This window comes from Propithecus coquereli, unplaced genomic scaffold (genome assembly GCF_000956105.1).
Source record: "Propithecus coquereli isolate 6110/MARCELLA unplaced genomic scaffold, Pcoq_1.0 Scaffold301, whole genome shotgun sequence".
Classification (NCBI taxonomy): domain Eukaryota; kingdom Metazoa; phylum Chordata; class Mammalia; order Primates; family Indriidae; genus Propithecus; species Propithecus coquereli.
Window position 1 is genome coordinate 3,612,645 of NW_012148631.1, and position 23,491 is coordinate 3,636,135.

Genomic DNA, 23,491 nt, shown 5'->3' on the forward strand with positions numbered 1-23,491 from the left:
GTTATCAAGCTACTGGACTTCGGGTTGTTCCCACTTTTTGGCTGTTATGAATAAGGCTTCTATGACCATCTGTATGCAAGTTTTTGTATGGACATGTATTTTTATTCCTCTTGGTTACACTGCCAGGGAATATGGTAACTCTAGGTTTAACTTTTCGAGGAACTGCTGGACTGACATCCACGGTGGGTGCACCATTTTACATTCCCATGAGCAATGCATGAAGGTTCTAACATCTTCACATCTTGGACAACACGTGTATAATCTTTTTGATTATAGCTGTTCCAGTGGGCGTGAACTGATATTTCGTCGTAGTTTGGATTTGCATTTCCTGGTGGCTAATGATGCTGAGCATCTTCTCATATGCTTGTTGGCTATTTGTGCATTTTCTTTGGAGAAATATCTATTCGATGTCTGGGCTTTTAACCACCACGTAATAAGGTTTCAGAGCAAGCTCAGGGAAGGCAGGGAGCTGAGCCAAGCCCAGGAGCCTGGGGCTGCCCTCCTGTGTGTCTGGAGGGAGTGGCACAGCCTGGCCTGGAGCCGGGCTGGCTGATGGTGATGTCCTCCGGCCGGGCGTGACATCAGCGAGGTTGAACTTCGCAGCCCCGGGAAGGGCAAGGGTCAGAGTGGAATACCCTAGCTCACCTTCACGGGCACCCACTGGGTCCTGGTCAGGATGCTAGACCTAGACTGACTCACTGAATCCTCACACAGCCCTGTGAGAGTTCCTCCATTTCCCAGATGGAGACACTAAAGCCCAGGGAGGTGAGGGACCTTGCCCAGGACTGGAACCCGGGACGTCTGGCTGCAGCCCACTCTCCCGACCACAACCCTGGACTATCCTGTGGGTAAAGTTTCCCTCTTAGCTGCCACTCCGAGACGCCCTACCCTAGGTCCCTCCAGGCTGCTTCTACACAGAGCAGCAGCTGCCAGAGCTGCCATCCAGGCCTGTGACCTAAGCCACGGTCTGTGCTACTTCAAGTCCCAGGCTCCTGCTGGGCCATGCACCCGTGCTACTTGCTTCCACGGTCCCAGATGGAACAGGGGAGTGGGGCGACAGGGGCTCTTGGGTTCAAGCAGCGGCTGCATGCACAGGCTCAAGCAAACACTTATCTTCTTGCTGTGACACACTTGGTATGTTCCCAAGCTTTCCTGCTCACAGTGGCAAAAAACCTTCTCTAACACCGCCAGTGGGAACCCACCATCTCCCCACCTCAAAACCGTCTAGAAAAGACCCCCAGTTTCCATCTCAAGCCCTAACTTGGGTATGAGCTTCAGGATCCTGACCAAGACACCAACAAGCAGTCACCCTTGAGGTTCCTTACTCCCTGAACCAACTGCCAGGGCCCGGTTGAGACCACCTGCTGTGGCCCCAGAGCCACCCCTTGGGCCCTCGGCAGCCTTCCCACCCTCCTTCCTTCCCTCCCCTTCAAAAGCCTGGCCTAAGACAGGAAGGCATCAGCAGGCGAGCACCTGCCACGTGCCAGACAACATCCTTCATGGGCAGGATGCTGCTTAGTCCTCACGACCACGCCGTGAGCCAGGCAGCCACATCCACTTTACTGATGAGGAAACAAGCTCAGAGAAGTCAAGTCACTTGTCCAAGGCCAACAGCTGGGTAGGGGCAGAGATGGGAACCTTCGGCTTCTTTCCAGGTGGCCTCTTGGAACCAGACACACATACTCCGGCTCGATGCAGGTTAGCTTGCCCCAGCTGTCACGTGGCGCTTTCTTTGGCACAGTCTAGGCCGTGCTTCGCGTTTTCAGTGGGTGCGCTACTTGTGCATGTGTGTGTGCCTGAGTAGCCATGTGCTCACGCAGCCTTCCCACCGCTGCAGAAGGTGGCCAGCCCTCCATACCTATTTGCTGAATGGATGAACAACGCTGGCGCTCCTGGCCCTGCGCTTTTCTAGAAGCCCAAGCCAGAGAGCAAGCGGGGCAACTACTGCCTTGGCCACCCAAGAGAGGAAGCCAGAGAGCACGATAAAGCCACCAGACAGCCTATCCTTCTTCCCACCTCCCCTGGAGGGCTAGCTCCACCCTGTGTCCCTGAGTGTCCTTCCTTCCTGAATGAAGGTGACCCTCCCAAGCACAGCAGGCTGCCCCTGGCCTGGCTCTCTCCCCTCTGTGTCCCTAAGTTGGTCTGAAGCTTGCTCAGGGGCTGGGGACCCACTTCAACCACCCACCCTCACCAGGAGGGAGGCCAAAGGCATCCTAGCATTGACATTGAGAAGGGCTGCCAGGGCTGCGGTTAACTTCAGGTACACGTATGTACGAGACTCTGCACAAGCAAAGACCTTCTGAAACTGTGGGCCTTTTTCCAGGGAGAAGGAAGAAAGCTTTTATTGGAATCTCTGCGTGGCTCATGATGCCCCCAAAGTCAAGATCTCCGGGACACGAGGATGCAGCAGAAAAGCATCTGCCCAGCAGCCCGAGGACACACGTCGAGATCAGCGCTCCTCTGGTGGCTGGTGGCCTCCTTCCTTCTGCCCTGGGCAGTAAGAGCAAGCTGCAGAGCGCACCCAAGTGCTTTTCTATGCCTCACCTCGTTGCATTTCCCAAGCAGTGTTGTGCAGGAGGTGTCGCCGGGCCCAGCTCATACGAGAGGAGACTGAGGCACAGGAGCAGGAAACAACCTGCCCCAGCTCAGCCAGCTCGAAAGTGGCTGCTAGGGATTGAATGTTTGTGTCTCCTCAAAACCCAGCGGTGGTAATGGAGATGGAGCCTCCAGGAGGTGACTAGGTGGAGCCCCCATTGTGGGATTGGCGCCCCTATAAGAAGACGGGAAGGAGCTGGCTTCCTCTCTTTCTCTCCCGCCGCGCGGGGACACGGCAAGAAGGCAACCCTCTGTGAACCAGGCAGCGGCCCTTGCCAGGCACGGAAACGGCTGGCACCTTGATCTTGGACTTCCAGCCTCCAGAACCGTGAGAAATACATTTCTGTCGTTTAAGCCGCCCAGCCTGTGGTATTTTGTTACAGCAGCCCCAAGTGACTAAGACAGCGGTCACGCCGTTCTCCCTGCTGGGGTGTACCGAGCCAGGCATCCTGATCAGCTCTGCAGAAGTGGTGTTGGAATGAAGCAGCAAGATCTGGGCATCCAGAGAGGAACAACACCGTGGGCGCCACTTTTGGAGCAGCTGGTGTATTCCTAGAATTTTTCCCTACGGCAGTCATTGCGTCCTCACGGTTACCCTAAAGTACTGCTTGCTGTTCCCTCCCCTTCCACAATGGAGTGAATCAGAGCCAGAGGCAAAGTGGGGGGGGCCCAGGGCTACACTGCGCAGGAGCGGTAGAGGCGGGATTTTTACCCAATTCCGAACCCAGGCTCTTTTCTATTAAGTAGGTCTTGTCCGCTGTGTGGGAAGTGCGCACATGCATGCACGCACATGCACACACACACACACACACACACACACACACACACACACGCATGGAGGCTGCACAGCGCTCAGGCACAGATCAGGCGGACCTGGAGAAAATTCACCGCCACTTCTAAGCTGTGCATCTCTTTCATTAATATTATTCTGAGCCTCAGCTCTTCATCTGTAAAATGGGCACGACAGTTTTTAATCTGGCGGTTTTGTGAGAGAATGAAGTGGAAACTGAACATGATAAGCTCCATATTCTTTGATTAACCTTGTCTAGAAATTGTAACTGAAGCCAGAGATTATGAGCCTGGATGGCAGTTTAATCCTGAAAGCCCAGGAGGACCGCAGACAAAGGTGCTTTGGGAATATTCTATCCTGTCTCGTGATGTTGATGAAAGTTGGGAAACGTTCACCAGACACAGATGCTAAAGATACCAAGAACAGAAACATTAGCCAGCATGGGCCGAACACCCAATATGATCAGATTTATACTTATTTTGTATCTTTATTTATTTTAATTTGTGAAACCATGTCTTGGCTCCTATGTTGGCAAGACTTTCTCTTGTGACGATCTGATTCGAAAGGTTTACCGTTGTCTCTTATGGAAAGCCTTCCTAATTCTAATGCCACATGCTTCTGTGCGTGCCCGCCATGAGAAAATGTCACGGGGATGGTATTTATTGGAAGATATTCATTGCAGGAAGTTTACATCCGTGTGCTAGTCAAGTCATTAGTCTTGAGTGATCAACTCAGAGGTCTATGACCTCTGAACTTGATTCTGGATGTTGCTGTGTGTGTGTATACACATGTAAAGGGCCTGCCTGCTCCTGTTAAAATTCTTTGATGCTTTCTCCTTATAAGTTTTGTGACTTCGACAGATTCATTTCCAAAAAGCGGTGTGTGTCTCACACTACCCGCCACACCCTCCTCGCTGTGACTGTTTAGCAAAGCCAGGCCTTGCTTGTGACTGCTGACTGTGGCTACCAGCAAGCCCAGAGCTCAGAGCAGCAGTTTCTGTGTCTGTCACAGAGCCTGCCTGGCACTTTCCAGCCCTTCCTGAGAGCACCCAAATGGACCCCAAACTCTGCCGGCTCTCGCTTCTGTGACCCCAGGACGGCCCCAGCACTTGGGCCTGGGCTCCTCCTTTCTCCGCTGCTATTGCTCCGCCAGCCAGACCCCTTCTTTCTTTCCCCAAGGCGCCACGTGCATGCCAGTGTTTTGGGCTGGCAGGGCTGTTGGTGCGGGCAGGCAGGCGGTGTTTGGGTTCTGTGTCGTGTCCCTGTGTGGCTGGGGCTGCCGGCTGTGCAGTGACAGGCATCTGGGGGTGCTGCCTGTCCACCGGGGGAGGAGCGGCAGGGAGGCAGGGCACATCCTGGACAGCTCTGGAGCCTGGCTGATCAGGATCAAACCCTCGCCCTGTCACTCACCAGCAAGGGGACCTTGTGCTGGTCTCTGTCACTCATTCATTCACATCCCTAACGGTTCCTGAGCACGCCTACCTCTGCGGAAGAGACACCAAGAGGAATCTACTCCCAGGCTCATAGTCCGCCCTGTTCCAACACACTTTGAAAAGTGCTGTGGCAAAGGCAGAGTACTATGGGATTACAGGAGTGGCACTCAGCCAGCTCCCTTCACCTGTCAAACAGGACGATCACTATCCACTTGCAGAGATGTGAAGGCCAAGCCAAGTGTGGTCTTGTGGGGCTCAAGCACCGAAACCTACTCTGAGTTCCACTTTGCTTTGCTTGCAGGAGGCTGGACTGGCAGGAGGGAGGGCTGTGGGGCATCATCTGGGGAAGCCCCCAAACCTACTTACTCTTTTGGGGGATTCAGGTCCTCAGGTCTTGTCTCAAAGAACTGCAGCACCTCATCGCACTGAGAGATGTAGGGGGGCAGCTGGATCAGAGCCTGGGGAAGAGACACGGGTGAGCCCAAAGGAAGGAAAGGGTGTCGGGAATGCTGCACGCCAGTGGTGCTCAAACTCGGATAGCACCGCAATCGCCTGCAGGGCTTGCTGAAGACCCAGACGGCCAGGCCCCAGCCCAGAGTTTCTGATTCAGCAGGGCCGCAGAGGGACCTGAGAACGTGCATTTCTGCAAAGTTCCCCCACATACTATGTATGTATATACACGCATATATATAATAGCCATATTTGGACAAATAATATGCACATATTTAGACAAAATCAGACCATATTGTACATGCTATTTGTAAACTGATGCTTTTACTTAACAATAAATTGTCAACTTCATGTCATTTCATTACTGTTCTACAAAATCATCTATACTGGATACAGGGGGTCTATTGTACAGATGTATCATACTTTATTCAACTAGTTGCCTACTGGCAAACATTTAGGTTATTTCTAACATGCTTACCTATGTGTCTTAACTCATGAGTCTGAGGCATTAAGGTGAAGGGACTGTTTCACGATTTGGATAGAGGTTAGAGGTCTCCAGGTTAATGAGGAACTGAAGTATCTGGCCTCTTCCACTGGCCAATTCCATTTTAACTTGCCTCAGTGGCTCACTGGAGAGGGTGTGAAAGACCTTCGACTGTGCTGATGGGCTGGATGGGGAGGTAGGTGGAGGGCACGAAGTGGGACTAGGCACTTGTGCCAGTTTATCTACCAACAAGTATTCATTCAATGATTGAACAGGCATTTTCTTTGGGCCCAGCACTGCAACAGTTTCTGTGCCAAGTACAAGTACAGGGTATATCCTGCTCATTAAAGGATTTGAAACTCAGACATGTTTCCATAATGAATTAACGGCTCAGTTTAACAAATATTTACTTACGCCCCCTCTGGCTCAGGTCCTGGGCTGGGGTGATGGGGATGCAGATCCCAGTGTACTAGAGTTGGTTCCTGCATACATTTTATTACAAACACCTGCATGAGCAGTGTGCACGGGCATATGTATAAATTGCATAGGTGATTCTGCCAGCCATATCAGCCCACTGGTGCATGCTCTGCAGTGAGCCAGGACTCTGTTTTCTCCTAGAAGGCCTCAGTTTCCTGTTGCCTCTCATGTGCCTTTTCACCGAGCTGAGCCTGAGTTGGGGATCTAGGGTGGAAGAGACATGTCTTGCATTTTCTATATAACCAGCCCTTAAAAGCTCACCACCTACTCCCAAAGTGATATGCCAACCTGCAGCAGTACTGGGCTCAGATGGACCAACGGAGAGACAAATGGAGGTTTCCAATCTGGTACCTTCTATAGGGTTTCAGGGGTATTTTGACCCCTACATGATTATTTCCCCCCATTTAAAAACATCTTAATTGTGATTAAATACACACAATATAAAATTTACCATCTTAACCATTTTCAAGCGTACAGTTCAGTAGCATTAAGTACATTCACATTGTTATGCAACTATCACCACCATCCCTCCACAGAACTCTTCATCTTGCAAAACTGAAACTCTGTACCCGTTAAACAACAACTCTCCCCTCCTGCCCCAGCCCCAGCAACCACCATTCCATCTTCTGTCTCTATGAACTAACTATTCTAGGTAGCTCACATAAGTGGAATCATACAGTAGTTGTCCTTTTGTGTCTGCCTGCTTTCATTTAGCATGTTCATCCACTTGAGGTCTATCCATGTTGTCTAATTTCCTTCCTTTTAAAGGCTGAGTAATATTCCACTGTATGTACATATCACATTTTTCTTGTCATTCGTCAGTGGACACTTGGGTTGCTGACCTTACATGACTTCTGAGTCAGGCTCTAACTTTAAGCCAACCCCCCAACAAGCAACCTGCCCAAGACCTAAAGCGGAAAAACACAACTCGAAGAGGGTGGATAGTTTCATAGGGTACCTTCCCTGGTCACTGTCCACTCTTCCATCTTTTGGAAGGTAAAGGATACTGACCTAAAGGGTGCACTGATTTTTAAAATTAGCCTTTAAATAACTCCTGCTCTGCAGCAAATCCCCAGGGACTGACCATTTCCAGGCCTGAGGCAGAGTCCCAGAGAGAAGATCAGCCCCTGTGCCCCTGTTTTCTGGTCCCCCTTCTTTTTCTGGGTCAGAGCAGCAAGCGGTCATTCTCCTGGCCAGGACAAGCTGCGAGCAGTCATTCTCCTGGCCAGGACAAGCTGCTGTCTGCCCACCCCCACCCCTGGTGGGTCTCTCTTTCCTGTGAAATCCTGCAGCTCTTGCAGTTGGAACCACATAATGACGGAGCTGATTATATGCTGGACTGTGCTGTGTCCCGGCTGCTTTGTGTGCAAATATCTTGCGGCTCCCCAAGACTGCACTCCCTGACGATGGCTCAGCACTTAGTGGCTCCCAAAACGCATTCCTCTGTGTCCCTTTATGTAATCCCAGGAGGGCTGGCCTGTTCTAGAAATGGGGAAACGGAGGCTCTGGTGTGGTGACTTGTGACTTGAGAGACCAGGGCTGATTGACTTCATTCCTCTACTCCAAATCCACAGAGGGCAAGGGAGTGGTGGCTGCTCCTTTTCCACCTTCTTTACATGCTTAGACAGTGCTGGGGAGACCTATGATACCTGTTCGAAAAGTATTTGCTGAATTAATAACATGAAGGAGAGGGCTGGCCCTGGCCACGTGGCCCTGCTAGAAGCAAGCTGGGTGGGTGTGGGGCACGAGCCCCTGGGGTGGTCATCATCTCTGCCTGGAGGGGCCCTCCCTGGGTGCTCCTTGCTGAAATGGGCAGAGGCTCCAAACGGACCAGGAGGGGAAGGGACAACGAGGCCCACAGAAACCTCCCAACAATGCCAAGTTCTCTTCTGGTTTTGAGCTATTCCTAGGAAGTAAAAGCCAAACCAAACCTCCAAACCATAGAATAAGCCAAGTTACTAATAAAAGGCAGTGATGAATGCTTTGACGTTGGCCCCTTTCATTTTGGACGGACTGGCTAACAGTAAAAATGACCCAGGGCAGAGAAACAATTCTGCTTCTGAAACACTCCAGGATTGTCCTGCGTTTGGTCAGTAGTGACAAAGAAGCAAAACTCAGTTCTGTTCTGGAAGGAATCCCGGCCCTTTGGACAGATATGGCTGGTCGATGCAGGCACGACACGGGACAGCAAGTCCTGTTTGCACAGGGCGATGATGAAGGTCAGACAAAACCAGCTCCCGATTCTGGCTCTGTCACTTTCTACCTGTGTGGTTCTGGCCAAGTCCCATTACCTCTCTGAGCCTCAGTCTGCTCATCCGTAAAATGGGCCTAGCCATCTTGGAGGGCTGTGCTAGAGAAGTGGCTGAAGATTTCCATCATATACTTAACTGCTTGATAAACATTAGTTAACCCCTCAGATTCTCTGTACTGCACCAATTACAATAATATGGTGGTTCCCAAAGGAGAATTTAGAGGCAGCAAGATGATTATGTTAAATGACAACGTCTTGGCTAGGGAGAAAGTTCACGATTTCTCAGTTCTCTTTCAATCCTCTTTAACTTCAAAAAGAAAGCCCCACAGAGGTAACACTTTCCCAACTTGCGTCCTGAGAGCAGGACCAGGCTCTGCAGAGCCCCAGGCAGGCAGGCCAAGGCAGCTGGCTAGATTTTAAAACACTTTTTGTTGTTGTTTCACTGTTTTTATTTTTACTTTTATGGCCCATGATATCCATTTTATATTATGGTTGTGATATAAAGTTTCCTCTAATATATATTAAGAAATTGAAATTAATAATAATACAGGTTGGCCGGGCGCGGTGGCTCACGCCTGTAATCCTAGCTCTCTGGGAGGCTGACGCGGGCGGATTGTTTGAGCTCAGAAGTTCGAGACCAGCCTGAGTAAGAGCGAGACCCCGTCTCTACTAAAAATAGAAAGAAATTAATCAGACAACTAAAAAAAAAATATATAGAAAAAATTAGCCAGGCATGGTGGCGCATGCCTGTAGTCCCAGCTACTCGGGAGGCTGAGGCAGCAGGATCGCTTGAACCCAGGAGTCTGAGGTTGCTGTGAGCTAGGATGACGCCACGGCACTCTACCCCGGGCAACACAGTGAGACTCTGTCTCAAAAAAATAAAAAAATAAAAAAAAAATAATAATAATACAGGTGGTAGTATATGACAAAAATCTGGAAGGGAGGTCTCAAGTGACTGAAGTCTGGTAGATGCTGCTGTTACGCTGTCGTAGTTTACTTTGACATACTTGGCATGGGCACACACGCTCACGTGTGTGTTAGATACAAGATACATCTTAACGATAATTAGTTAATACCTGAAGTCTCCTCACTGGGAACAAACACTTTAGCAAGTAAAGACTCTAACCAGACGTGCAGCTTCAGAAAAGGCTACTTCAGGGATTTAGCTATCTTCATCTTGGATCAACAGCACAGCCTTTATTCATTAGCATAACAGTTATTAGAAACGATTTTTTTTCTGATGAAATGAGGGATGTTCTAGAAATATTCTTAGACACTGTGGCCCTTGCGTGAGCCCAGTACTGCATAACCTTCAGATTGGTGCCCTGGGTCCAGGCTTCTGAATCAGTCCTGGGTCCAGCCACTTCTTGAGGATTTTATGTCAGACCGTGGTTAGGATTAGCTGATCCTGTCACCAGAATGTCGCTGCATCTGCCTTGAGGGATCATTCACGTACAGTGGTGTCAGACAGACAGCTGGTATTTCAATGAGCTTCCAGAAAAACCTGAGTGGCTATTTACGAGGCTGCGTGATAATAAATGCTTGTATGTGTGGCAGGATTCGGCTGAGTCATGTCTTCATTTGTCTTTTGATGAGCAGACGTTCTTAAATGTAATGCAGGCAAATAAATCATCATTTTGTGGTTGGTACTTTTTGCATCTTTAGAAATCCTTCTATACCTAGGGATTATAAAGTTATTTTCCTATTTTATCTTCCAAAACCTTTTATAACACTGTCTCTTACATTTACGTCTTTAATTTCCTTAAAAATGATTTCATGCGAGGTGTGAGGTAGGGGCTAGTTAATTTTTTTGTTTTTTTTTCCCATACAGACGATACCTCTTTACTGAGGAATGATCTGCAATGCTGCCTTTGTCAGTATCAAAGTGTCCAAATATACATGGGTCTGTTTCTGGGTTCTCAATTTTGTTCCAAGGGTTTGTTTATCCTTGTGCCAAAACCATACTGGGTTGATTACAGTAACTTTCTAAGAGGTGTGGAGGAGCAGAATGTTTCTTCCACGGTAATAGATACCTGTTAGCTGGCTCTGGGGCTATCTATAGCCCCCATCTACCTCCACCTATTGGACCCTACTAATTTCTACCAAAATAAAGCTAACTGTGATGGATCAAATTGGCTTAAGTCAGCTCGCAACAATGTCATCGATACAGATACACCCAGATGTTATGTAGCCGCCTACGTAGTCTGTAAAATGAAAAGACCATTTCATCTCCCTCCAGGAGGGCAGTTCCCACGAAGCTGAGCCCAGGGAATCTGGCCAACCCAAACCCCAAACGTCCTCTCTCCTTCTTATGATTCATTAACAGCAGGGGGTGGTGACTTCCATGTATACGCAGTTTCCTCCCTGCGGTTCCCCCAGGTGGATTCATTATCTCTGTACCATTCCCAGCACCAAGCAGATGCAGGCAGCTGCTACTGTCCCCATTACTCTCGGATTTTAAATTTCCTTTTCAAAATCTGAAGTCCAGGAGTTGAAGAAGCTCTGGGTGCAAGGGAAGTCTGACTCCGGAGAGAAGTCAGGTGGGCTGGGGAGGAGGCAGAATTGGCTAATTTGGGCTGAGGGACAACAGCTTCTGGGGAAGGTGCCAGCAGGAACTTCCCAGCTGGGCAAGGTGAGCCCACGCGCGCGGGTCCTTGCCGGCAGGGCCTGGACAAAGGAAGGTCATCTCTAGCATTGGGATTTCAGGCTCTAGAGGTTTGGAAAGCGACAAAGAGGAGATGCGAATTTTCCTCTGAGAGCTGGGGGCAGCAGCAGTGTCCTTGTGCCTGAAGGGCTGTCCCTGGCGCTGACCCCCACCCCTGTAAGGACAGACTTCGGAGAAGAGTCTGAGTTTATCGGCCTCTGTGAGACACATGCTTGAATGCTTTGGCCTCTTGCATTTTTATTTTCTTTTTGGTTTTCTTTTCTTTGTTTTTTGAAACGATCTTGCTCTGTCGCCCAGGCTGGAGTGCAGTGGTGCAATCACAGCTCACTGCCACCTCCAACTCCTGGGCTCCATTTTTACTTAAGAGAGGCCATAAGTGCTATGTGATTGTCGATGTCTAAAAGGCCGGGTTCGACTCTCAAACCCTTCAATATTAGTAATATAAGTAACTGTGGGTCCTCCATTTCCTCATCTAAACAGTGGGAATAATAAAACCCACTTCTCCACGTTGCTGGAGGAATAAAATGAGGCCGTGTCTGGCAAAGAGCCGATGCCCAGGCGAGAGTGGTTTTCTGCCCTTGATGTCGCCTGCCAGGAAAGGGGTCATCGTCCCCACCCTGCCCCTGTGTGCTTAAAACTCTCTAACAAAACTTTATCGATGTATAATTTTCGTATCATAAAATTTACTCATTATATGTGTACAATTCAATGACAATTAGCAAATTACAGAGTTGTGCAACCATCACCACAATCTAGTTTTAGAACTTTTCCATCACCTCAAAAATTCCCCCAACCTAATTTGCAGTCCCTCTCCATGTCCACCGCCCCCAGGCCCAGGAAACCACGGATCTGCGTTCCGTCTCTGTGAATTTGCCTTTGCTGCACACTTCCTGTAAACGGGACCATGTAACACGTAGACTTCTGCATCTGGCTTCTCTCACTCATCCAGCCTGCAGCATTTACCAGTCTCTCTGCTTTTCACTGCCAAGTAACATTCTATTGTATGGGGATTCCGCATTTCCCTTATCCGTTCACCTGCTGCTGGGCATGAGGGTTGCTTCCGGTTTTGGACTATTATGAATTAATGTTGCTATGAACGTTTGCATCCAAGACTCTGCGTGGACGTTAGTTTTCAGTTCTCTTGAGTATATACCTAAGAGTATATACAGATACGTTTAACTTTTGGAGAAACTGCCAAACTGTTTTCCAAAGCGGCCTCCCACCTGATTCCCCACCAGAATGAGGGAGTGAGTTTCTCCACATTCTCACCAACGCTTGGTATTGTCTGTTTTGCTGATTAAAGCCATTCCAGTGGCTGTGTAGGTATCTCATTATGGTTTCATTTTGCATTACCCTAATGACTAATGATGTTCAGCATCTTTTCTGTGCATATTAGTCATTCCTAATGACTTCTTATGTCTTCTTAGGTGAAACTTCTATTGAAGTTTTTTCCCATTTTAAAATTAGGTTGTCTTATTATTGAATTGTAAGAGTTCTTTATGTATTCTCAATACAAATCCCTCATCAGATATACAATTAACAAGTATTTTCTCTGAGTCTGTGGCATATCTTTGCATTTTCTTAATGGTACCCTTTGAGGTATAGAAGTTTGTAAGTTGACTTAATGAAGTCTAATGTTTTTCAGTTTTTCTTTTATGGCTCATACTTTTGGTGTCATAATAAAAACTGTTTGCCTAACTCAAAGTCATAACGATTTTCTCCACTGGCCCAAAGTGTAAAGTACTTCACTGGCACCCCCAGTGAAATATAGGACAGAGGTGGTGAGGGCGAACATACTAGCTTTGCTCCTGATCTAAGGGGGAAATCATTCACTGCCCCATTTTTAAGGCATTTCTTGCCATCCCCACACCTTTTCCATCAGAATTGCTAGTGATTTCGAGCTGGAGAAATAAATACTAAAGTATTTATCTTTAGTAAGGGAAGCTAAACAAAGGTAAAAATATGCTTCTTTCCTGACCACAGCCTCAAATCAAACGAAATATAACCAAAAGGCAGGCCTCTTGTTGAGAACATTCAGGGGACAGGATACAGGATACACCATCTAACAAGAGCGGTTGGGTTGGTTAAATATTTCTTGGAACATCCAAGTGCAACGGAATACTATGCAGCCATTAAAAGCAGTCTCAAGAGGATATTTTAATAAAATGCGGAAATTTTTATGTTGTAAGGCCGAAGAGAAAGAGCAACAAAAATAATACAAATAGAATGGTCTCAACACCATAAAGAAATGCACATAGAGAAAGGATGGAAAGGAAATATATAAAACTCTTAATAATTGTTGCTTCTCGGTTGAGGAATGCTAAGTGATTTTTTTCTCCTAATTACTTTACATTTCTTTCAATTGTATAAATTTTTCACAATGAGCATCTTGTAGCCAGAAAACGAAAACACAACCAAACAAACACCCAGAGGGGAGACCATGTTGACATTTCTCAGCCTTACCTTACAGTATTCGTCGATTGGTATCAGGCGTTTGACGGCCACGTCCCGGATGTGGCTTCGGCGGAAGAGAATTTTGCCTGCAGGGATGAGAGCACACGCAGTGTTGTTAGGGAGCAGTGATGGGCCCTCGGCAACGTGGGAGGGCGTGGATGCCGCTGTCTCTGGGGGAGGTCTAAGTGGTACCAGAATTCCTGGCTGCCACCAAGTCCCCCGCTGGACTTCACAGGGCTTGGATAGTCCCACGTATGGTCCCCCAAAGCCCTGTTCACAGCTTTATTTTTTTAATTTTTATTTTATTTTATTTATTTATTTTTTGAGACAGAGTCTTGCTTTGTTGCCCTGGCTACAGTGAGTGCCGTGGCGTCAGCCTAGCTCACAGCAACCTCAAACTCCTGGGCTCAAGCGATCCTTCTGCCTCAGCCTCCCGAGTAGCTGGGACTACAGGCATGCGCCACCATGCCCGGCTAATTTTTTCTATATATATATATTTTTAGTTGTCCAGATAATTTCTTTCTATTTTTTGGTAGAGACGGGGTCTCACTCTTGCTCAGGCTGGTCTCGAACTCCTGACCTTGAGCGATCCACCTGCCTTGGCCTCCCAGAGTGCTAGGATTATAGGCGTGAGCCACCGCGCCCGGCCTGTTCACAGCTTTAGTACAAGGGCTTGGGGAAGTGGGGCCCAGTGAATAAGTTTTGGTGAGATAAGGGAGGGTAGAAACAACCTACGGAAGGAAGGGTGCCTACCTGATGAAGGAAGGAGGGTCAGACCTGAGGACGTGAGGTCCTGTCTGGCCCAAACCGCCATGCTCTTTCATGGTCCTGTGCCTTCCCCACTGCCTGGACACCGCCCCATCCAACCGCACCCACCATTCCTAACAAGGAACTCTCACTCCGATGGGTTAGGAGCTCCTGTCTCTTTCTGGTCGCACACATCACGCTGTTTATTTTACAGGACTTCTTCTTTCCTATCAGTCATGTGCTCTGCACAAACAGGGCCTCACAGGCCCTCACAGGGCCTCAGTCCATTTTGTGGCACTAATGTTTGATAAACGCATGAATGTGGCCTCCACCTGCAAAGATGACAAATCCTGAGTCCTTCCCCAATCAGTATTTGTAACAGAAGGGTTCTGAGTCTTTCTATTTCACCAAATACTCACTGAGCGTGCACCACGTGCTCTGTGACATCCTAAATACTGGGACACTGTGCTACGAACCTCCAGGATGACACATGGGCAGAGAATGTGGGTCACAGGAAAAGACAGGCACACGTATGATGCCACTGAAGATCTCTGGCAATATCCAAGATGCTGAAATGTTATGGGTGAGGTTTGTTTACAGCGAATCAGCGAGTCCCCCAGAGTCTAGACAGGAGAGGCTGTCACAGGGAGCTGGAGGCGGAGCACTTGCATTAAAGATGAAGACAACCTGGGCCCACCACTCCTGACCTCTCACGGGCAGGGGGTGGGGGAAATCAGGAATAAGACATCAAAAAGGCCAAAGAGATGGTGCACGAAGACAAGCCCTGCCACCAAGCTTATGCAGAGCAACCAGGAGGTCTCAGAGGGGATGGCTCGGGAGGCCCAAAGCCGCACCAGAGAGCAGAGTGTGGACACCTACCAAGAGCTTCCCCTACTTCTGGTCCGAGGACGTTGGCTGAGGAGAAGAGTTTGGGTCAAGAGACTGGCAAGGCGAGGGGAGATTACCATGGATCTAAGACGGCTTCTGGTGAGACTGCGGTGTCCAGAGCAAGCTTGGCTGAGCGGGAGGACAGTATGAAGAGGTCAGGAAGAGTTTTCACAGGGTGACAGCACTGGAAGGGATGCTGAGAAACAACCTATTGACTTTTAAAGATTTGCACCCAGAAAGACCATATGGGTAATCCAAGATTTAAAATAACCGGACACCTTGCTCTTATGCAAAAGGGCGCTATTTGGAAATTAGAGTGAGCCTTTTTTTGCTTATTTCCACCAATTAAAACAAACAAAAAAAAACCACAGTGAGAGGAAATATATATTCCTTAATAATAAGGAAGATCTTTTCTTTATAATGGTAGTGGTTTTAATTCTGTTTACAAGTCAGCCAAATTTCTGATATACCCATGCTTGTCAGAAAAGAGAAATCTATAAGAAAATGCATCACAGAATTCAAAGCACTTGTTGTTTCCGAGGGGTAGAAGACAGAATTTTTTGTTTTCTTCTTTATACTTTCCCCAAAGTTTCTGCCATAAACATTTATTTCTTCTAGAATTAGAACATTTTCATGTCATTTAGAACAAAAAAAAGTGAGTTATGCAGCGAAGGGGGAACCGGATGTCCTGGAACTGATGATCTTCCTCCTTCCTTCTCTCAACAGGTGCGGTCTCTGTGTGAGCCGCTCACTCCAGCACCGGGGTGGGGGTCGGGGGACGAGGCTGCCACGGGGCTGCCCTCCTGGCGCCGACAGTGGGTGTCTCCCAACAGCAGTGGGGACCCTGCCGACGTCTGGGTGGGGCAATCCTTCCCTGACCTGGTCCCCGCCCTGAGGGATGTTAGCATCCTTGGTCCAAATCCAGGCAAAGCCTTCCAACCCCATCCCACCCTTAGTCACTGTCACACTCAAATACTCCTCCTTCCCATTTTCAGTGGCGCTTGTGGGTAGGAGCACGCACAATTTAGAAGCCCTAGGAGTGTCCAGAGCCTTTAGGAAAAGGAAGGACTCCATACCTATAAAGAGAAATCCTGCACAGCGAATGCATCTTGCCTCTAATTTATTTCTCAAAATGGGAGAGGAGTCCCTAATCAAAAATATTTTGGTCCCATTTTGGTACAATTTCCCCTTCTGTAAATCAGGGGAAGGGTGGAGGGTAGGTGTACAGGCTCCTTACTGAAAAGGTTGTCGGAAGGCTCAAAATGTTTCCGACTGGCATGGTGCTAGCACTGGCCTGTGGCAATAGGCACGGGCCTGTCCCCAAGCCACCACCCAACTAAAGAGCCCAATGGTGAGGATCTATCCAAGGCTTGGTCTGCAGGAACTGAGAGAGAAGGACAGAAACCTCAGGCATCTTCCTGGGGGTGACACAAGGACAAAAGTGTCATGCCTATCCCTGTGTGGTCTCAGTGGGACAGGAATCTCTTGGGTGCGTGTCTAATGCCCTGCCAGCAACAGGGGCAGGGAGCCCCAATGAAGTGCCAGGGCCTGCGGGGGAGGCCCCAGGCTCGGCAGTCAGCATAGCCCTGAGCCAGTCCCAGGGCTGCCTCCTGTGGACTGTGCCGCCTTGAGGAAAGAATTTACCTTTCAGAGCCTCAGTTTCCTCATCTGCAAAATGGGAGAGCAGCCCCTATCTCTTAGATGTAATCTCTATAACACACCCAGCACAGGGCTGGCCCTTTGTAGGTGCTCACAAAGGGGGGATTACTATTATTATTTATTATTTTGAGCAGTTTAGAGGATACTGCATTACACTCTGCAATTAAGTGTGCACGTTCTTTCCTCAACCCCCAGCTTTCTTGAGACCAGCCTCTGGCTGGCTAATTTGTCATCTACCTGCCACAGAGCTCGAGTTGCTGCTCAGGCTCTGGTCATGGAGCAGATCTGTGTGGCCAGCGGTTTAGGCACGTGAGCCAGCAGCTCCGGGGCCTGTGCCTCCCTGTGAGGTGCTCATGGGGCAGTGGCCCCTGGCCTGTGCCTCATGGGAAATGTTTCTTTGTGCATCTTGGGGAAGGCGGGCGAGCCGGCCACCGTCCTGGAGTGGAAAGGGTGCTCAGAGAAGGGAACAGCCTGCGGTGGGAACGGGTCGGCTTTTGTTTTCCACAGTGGAGGAAGGCCAAACTGTAATTCCTATTTCTCAAGCTGCATCCTCTGCCAAGTTGGCCTCCCCAGCTCCTGCTGGGATGGAAAACTGCACAGGCCGCTCTCCCCTCCCCCTGCCTTTGTGCTACATGAGACTTGCTTTTGTTCTGCTGACATGGCAGTCCTGGCAGAAACTGACCCCCAGGAGAGGGGACGTTTCTCTCATGCGTCCCTGCCCTTGGCCTCGACCCGAGGGAAAGCTAAGAGGTGGGCTCAGAAGGGATGCTCTGGGGGTCCTGGGGCCCAGCGGGGCCTCTCCAAGCTACAAGTGGGTGCCTTGAGCAGGGACAAAGGGGCCAAGTGCCTGAGAATAGCATCTTCATTAATTCTTGGGTGGAGAAGGATTACGTAACCACGAAAGCTTTTAAGGGCCTGGGAGAGGGTCGGCTCAAGTTCTTCTCTGTCTTGGGAAGTTTTTCCAGAGCTGGTTTTGCTTTTCACCTAGTAAAGAGTTATAACTCACTGCTTTCCTTCTCTTTCTGGAAGAAAAACCTACATTTAGAGCCCAAGTTAATTTGAATAACCAGATTGGTCGTTTAAGGATGACTCCAATATGTGAAACCGAGAAATTCCAAAGGAATGTCCCGGGACCCTGTTTCTGCCTTTACTGAGAACCTACTGTGCACCAGGAATTAAACCTTGTGAAGCAGGGGTCACTGTCCCATTTTTAACAGATGGGGAAACTGAGGCTGAGAGGCAGAGATGTTGTGGCTTGAGGTCAAAGGGCTGGGTCTGATTCTAGAGCACATGCTCTGGAGCCCTGATATTTGGCTGTTGCAGCTGGCACACTGGGTTTTCTCCAGAAGGAAAAAAATTCTAGCGTGCTTGTATACTTTCCCCGTGAAGGAAATACAAACGTTACTTTTTTCCTCTCCCAGTGGAAGGGGCCTGGCAAACACACGTACCCGTCTCTAAACCTATTCAGTGATGACGATACCTGAAGAACCCACTGACGTCCTGGACTGGGGGATGGGAGACTGGCACTTGCGTGACCCAGGGAGTCTCACCCCATCTCTGGGCCTGTTCTGGAAAAGGAAAAAGATCTAAAGGGCCCTTTCCGATCTAAATATCTGAGCCTTAGGGTGACTGTCAGTTTGTTAACTATCTGTACATAGAAATAATAATGGTAAGTCCCGATGGCCCTACCTGCCGTTTACCTAATCCTCACAACAACTCCATCATTTAAGTACCATTATTATCTCTGATTTGCAAATGAGGAGATTTACCCAAGAGTTGGTGAGTGGGGGGGTCCTGGGATTCATCTGACGCTGGGCATGAGTTTTGGAGCCAGCCACACCTGTGTTTGAATCCAAGTTCTGCCATCTGTGCAAGTGCTTATAGTTTCTCTGAGTCTCAGTTTCCTCATCTGTGAAATGGGCTGTTCTGAGGACTAAATAAGGTAATGAATGTAATGCACTTAAGCCAGTGCCTGACCCACAGCAGACAGCCGACAAATGGTAGCTATTATTACTGGAAGCAGTAACACTGGCTTGGGTAACTCCCTTTTTTGAGCTGAAGCCTTGATACTATTCTTTGGTAAGGAATTTGGGGTGGGGAACACTGAATGCCTTGAGGACAGGGACTGGCCATAACTGCATCAAACCCTTCGCGGCAGCTGGGGTGGCGCCTGGCACCCAAAGTGCTGGGCAGTGTGGTAGGGAGGTAGGTAGGATTCTAAAACGGCCCCCAAAGATGTCCCGCCCAGAGCCCGTGTACGTGACGAGCTATTATATGCCTGACGGTCACCTTAAAAGAGGGAGATGACCCTGGATCAGGCAGGTGAGAATCGCCCGAGCCCTGCAAAGCAGACCACTGTCTCCGGCTGGTGGCAGAGGGAATTTGGAGGGACGCGAAGTACACGAAAGATCCGCTGCCCAGTTGCTGGCTCGAGGGCAGAGGGGCTTGTGTAATGAGGAGTGTGGGCAGCTTCTGGAAGCTGAGCAGGGTCCCCGGCTGACAGCCAGCAGGGAAACGGGGATCTCAGTCCTGCAGCTTCAAGGAACTGAGTTCTGCCAACGACCTGAGCCTGGTTGGAAGTGGCTTCTTCCCTAGATCCGGAGAAGAGCCCAGCTCAGCTGCCATCTTGACTTTGGCCTCATGAGACTCTACAGGGAGAACCCAGCTGAGCCTGCCTGGACTTCTGACCCCAGAACCGTGAGATGATAAATAGGTATTCTAGGCTGTTAAACTGGTGGTAATTGGTTATGCAAGGATAGAGAACTAACACAGTAGCTATAATAACAGAAAGTGCTCACTACAAACACCTTCTGAGCTCTCGTGGTTCCCATTTCAGAGATAGGAGAAACTGAGGATCCAGCGGTGAGGGTCTCCCCAAAGCCATTTAGAGAGTAAGTGGTGTAGCATCTACCTCCAAAGCCCCAATTCTTAGTCAGTAATTTCTACGAATGGCTGATAGTCTGGTCAGTGGGACAGTGTCCCTGTTAAAAGAGGACAAGCCGATAAACCGCCATGAGAGATCTGGGAGCTGCCCGGGAGCCCCCAGAGTGCCAGGTCTGAGCGCACATGTCACCTACCTGGTAGAAAGGGAATGATCCGCTGCTTGGGGTCCTTCTGTCCTCCTTCCATGGGAAATTTGTCCAACATCTGCATCTAAACGGGGGGAGAACACCAAAACCAAAAAGCCTTTCATAATGCAATAAACGCATCTCTGACATTTTAAAGGAATTGTGTGAAATATGCGATTTGAGATTTTAAAAAAAGTTCACTTTGCTCAGCTTTTCAGAAACCCAAACTAATGGGGAAGGCAATTTCAATCGGTTCTAGGAACCCCATGAAAACAATTCTTTCTGTTCACAGCTGCCAGATTTGTGAAGCCTCAGAGTTGGGAGAGACCATTCTTGGTTTTCCTGGGGGTCTCCAGCCAGAGGACCTGAAATGTGAGCCCCCTCAAGGCCACCAGAATTTCATGGAAGCAGGTCATCCTGTTCTGAAGAACCCTCAGGTTGTGTTAAAGAATAAACCACTAAGGCTCGAGCAATCTGGTTTCTATTCCCCTGAACCATGAAGAATTTCTGAGGTTGGCTCCCCGACAGCTCCGTGCCTGGCTCCGTGCTAGAAGCATGGAGTACAGTGAAGAAAAGACTCGTGGTTGAGCGAGGGGACTGACAGACAAACTGACAATTACAAGGTGGTCTAGGAGGCACCACGAGACCATGAGAAGGGGTGGTGGGGGCTGCGTGCAGGTAACGGAGGAACGAGGCAGAGTCCCCCAGACGAAAACCTTTCACAGTGCCGTAAGTGCACCTCTGACATCTTAAGGACTTAATGTGAAATGTCCAATTTGGCAAACAAAGTCACAAGGATCTGCTACTTACGCCCTGTGTGGTTTTAGAAAAGCGACATAACCTTTCGGGGTCTCATCTTTAACTCTGACGTTAGGATACCAACTTGCAGCGCTGCTTTATGGACTGAAGTTGGGCTGTGGGAGTCATCAGTGCTGTCATCAAATAGTTCTGGTTTTTCCTCTGAGCATATGGGAGATTTGTACTCCCTCCACCCCCTCCAAGTGGGATGTGGCCAATTCACTGTGAGCTGAAGAGACATGTGTTTTGCATGACTGGTGGGTGGCAGATGCTCTACCACTATTTTCCTCTGCCACGAGGACTGGCCACATTCCAGGTACTGGCTTCTCTGCCTGCCAGGGTCCTGGGGTGAGGGTCCAGAGCCCCCAGTGACCTCTGATGACATGTTGCCTGAGTGCGATACAAGATGCACTTGTTGTCCGGTGAGTTATTCGTCAGAGCAGCACATCCTACCTACCCTGACTAGTACACGGGCCGAAGAGTCACAGCCGAAGGGGAGGCAGTGCTGAGCCGCCCAAAGTAATGGCTGGACCGTGAAAAGCTGACCACCATTTCACCTGCAGGAGAAAGTCCCCTGGCACTCAAGATCTGTCCCTCTCATAGAATGAAGGAAGCTCTGCACAACCTGGGAGAAACACACGCAGCTACTGTGTAGGTATTTGAGGAGGGAGGAGAGGAGAGAGATACGTATCCTGGGCACCTGCTAAATGCCAGGCGTGGACTAGATTCCTTAGAAACACTCTTTCGTTAAATCCTCGGAGCTCTCCTTTAAGGTGGAAGTTACCATCCAGGAAACCGAAGGCCGGAGAATAATCTGTAGATTAGCAGAGAATCTGTACAGAAGTGAGGAAATCTGCCCGACGGCTGCAGCCAGCAAGGTGGCGGGGCCAGAGATGGAAGCCCGTGTGTCTCTTTGTCAACCCGTCACCCCACCTCTCAGATGCGATGAAGACAATTCAAAAAGGGCAGTTTTCCCAGGCTGGAGCTCCCGGCCTCTTCAGGGCTGTTCTACGTGACACCCTGGGTGGGCCAGCTCTGCCCAGCTGGGCATCTGGCATATGCAGACTTGGCCAGGACTTTCTGAACTTTCAGACCCTTGGGTTCTTTTTCTCCCTCTTCTCTCTCTCTTTTTTCTTGGTCTTCAGAAGAAGTTTATTAATCTTTATCCTTCTACAGAAGTAGCTTTTAGTTTCACTGATTTTTTTTTTTTTTGAAGACCGAGTCTCACTCTGTTGCCTGGGCTAGAGTGCTGTGGCGTCAGCCTAGCTCACAGCAACCTCAAACTCCTGGGCTCAAGCCATCCTCCTGCCTCAGCCTCCCGAGTAGCTGGGACTACAGGCATGTGCCACCATGCCCGGCTATTTTTTCTACATATTTTTAGTTGTCCAGATAATTTCTTTCTATTTTTTAGTAGAGACAGGGTCTCGCTCTTGCTTAGGCTGGTTTTGAACTCCTGACCTCGAGCGATCCTCCCGCCTAGGACTCCCAGAGTGCTAGGATTACTGGCATGAGCCATCACACCAGGCCTAGTTTCACTGATTTTCTTTACTGCTTTTCTGATCTTGATTTCTTATCTTAATTATTTCCTTCCTTTTGCTTGCTTTGGGCCTTCACTTTCTAGTTTCTTTTAATTTTTAAATTTCTAAGATTTCATTTTCAAATGAAATTAAAAATTTCATTTTTAGCACGAACCCTACTGTAAACTGCATGTGGGAGCGATCTAGGTTGCAGCTCCTTATGAGACTCTAACCCCTCATGATCTGAGGTGGAGCTGAGGCGGTGATGCTAGCACTGGGGAGCAGCTGCAAATACAGATTATCCTTAGCATAGTGGTTTGACTGCACAGTGAGATGTGTCTGAATCATCCCCCCACCCCGCCCTGGTCTGGGGAAAAACTGTCTTCCATGAAACCAGTCCCTGGTGCCAAAAATGTTGGGGACTACTGATTTAATAAATCTCTCCCTATCGATCCCCTACCCCTGCTGCCCCCTGCCCAGCCTCTGGTATCCTCTGTTTTACTTTTTACTTTTATGAGATCAACTTTTTTTTAGCTTCCCCATATAAGCGAGAACATGTGGTGTCGAACTATCTGTTCCTGGTTTATTTCACTTAACATAATGTCCTCCGGTTCCATCCGTGTTGCCTCGAATGACAGGATTGCATTCTTTTTTATGGCTGAATAGTATTCCATTGTGTATATACACCACATTTTCTTTATCCACTCGTCTGTAGGTTGACTCCACATCTTGGCTATTGTGAATAGTGCCGCAATAAACATGGCGGTGCAGATGTCTCTTCAATACACTGATTTCCTTTCCTTTGGATGAATGCTCGGTGGTGGAAGTGCTGGATCACAGGGTAGTTCTATTCGTAGTTATTTGGAGATGCTCCACAGTGTTCTCCATGGTGGCTGTACTAGTCTACATTCTTACCGATGGCATATGAGTTCTTCTTTCTCCACTTCCTCGCTGGCAGTTTAAACCCATAGCTTATTTGTGGTTTCCCATCATTGCCTCCTGCTCTGTGCCGCATGGTGATAGGGAAATGCTTGGGCCACTGTCATTCGGAGACTGGTGAGGCCACAGTGCAGCCTCACTGGAAAAGGAAGGCTTTCTTTTTTGGAATCTAAGAGCTTGCCAATACTGGCACATAGTAGGCACTAATAAAAACTGACTGAACCAGATGCTGATAGTGGGGGAGGTTGTGTGTGTTGCGGGAGACAAGGAGGTATAT

At 48.9% G+C, this 23,491-nt stretch overlaps 1 protein-coding gene across 1 annotated transcript in view; it reads right to left on the bottom strand.

The window, feature by feature from the left end:
* SH3PXD2B (SH3 and PX domains 2B) overlaps positions 1 to 23,491 on the bottom strand; it is a 99,855-nt gene that overhangs the window by 34,028 nt on the left and 42,336 nt on the right. Inside the window, exons 3-5 of the mRNA XM_012649703.1 lie at positions 19,970 to 20,045; positions 13,608 to 13,684; positions 5,184 to 5,275 (exon numbers count right to left, since the gene is read on the bottom strand). Of these exons, the coding sequence (XP_012505157.1) occupies positions 5,184 to 5,275; positions 13,608 to 13,684; positions 19,970 to 20,045 (245 nt within the window). The remainder of the gene's footprint in view (positions 1 to 5,183; positions 5,276 to 13,607; positions 13,685 to 19,969; positions 20,046 to 23,491) is intronic.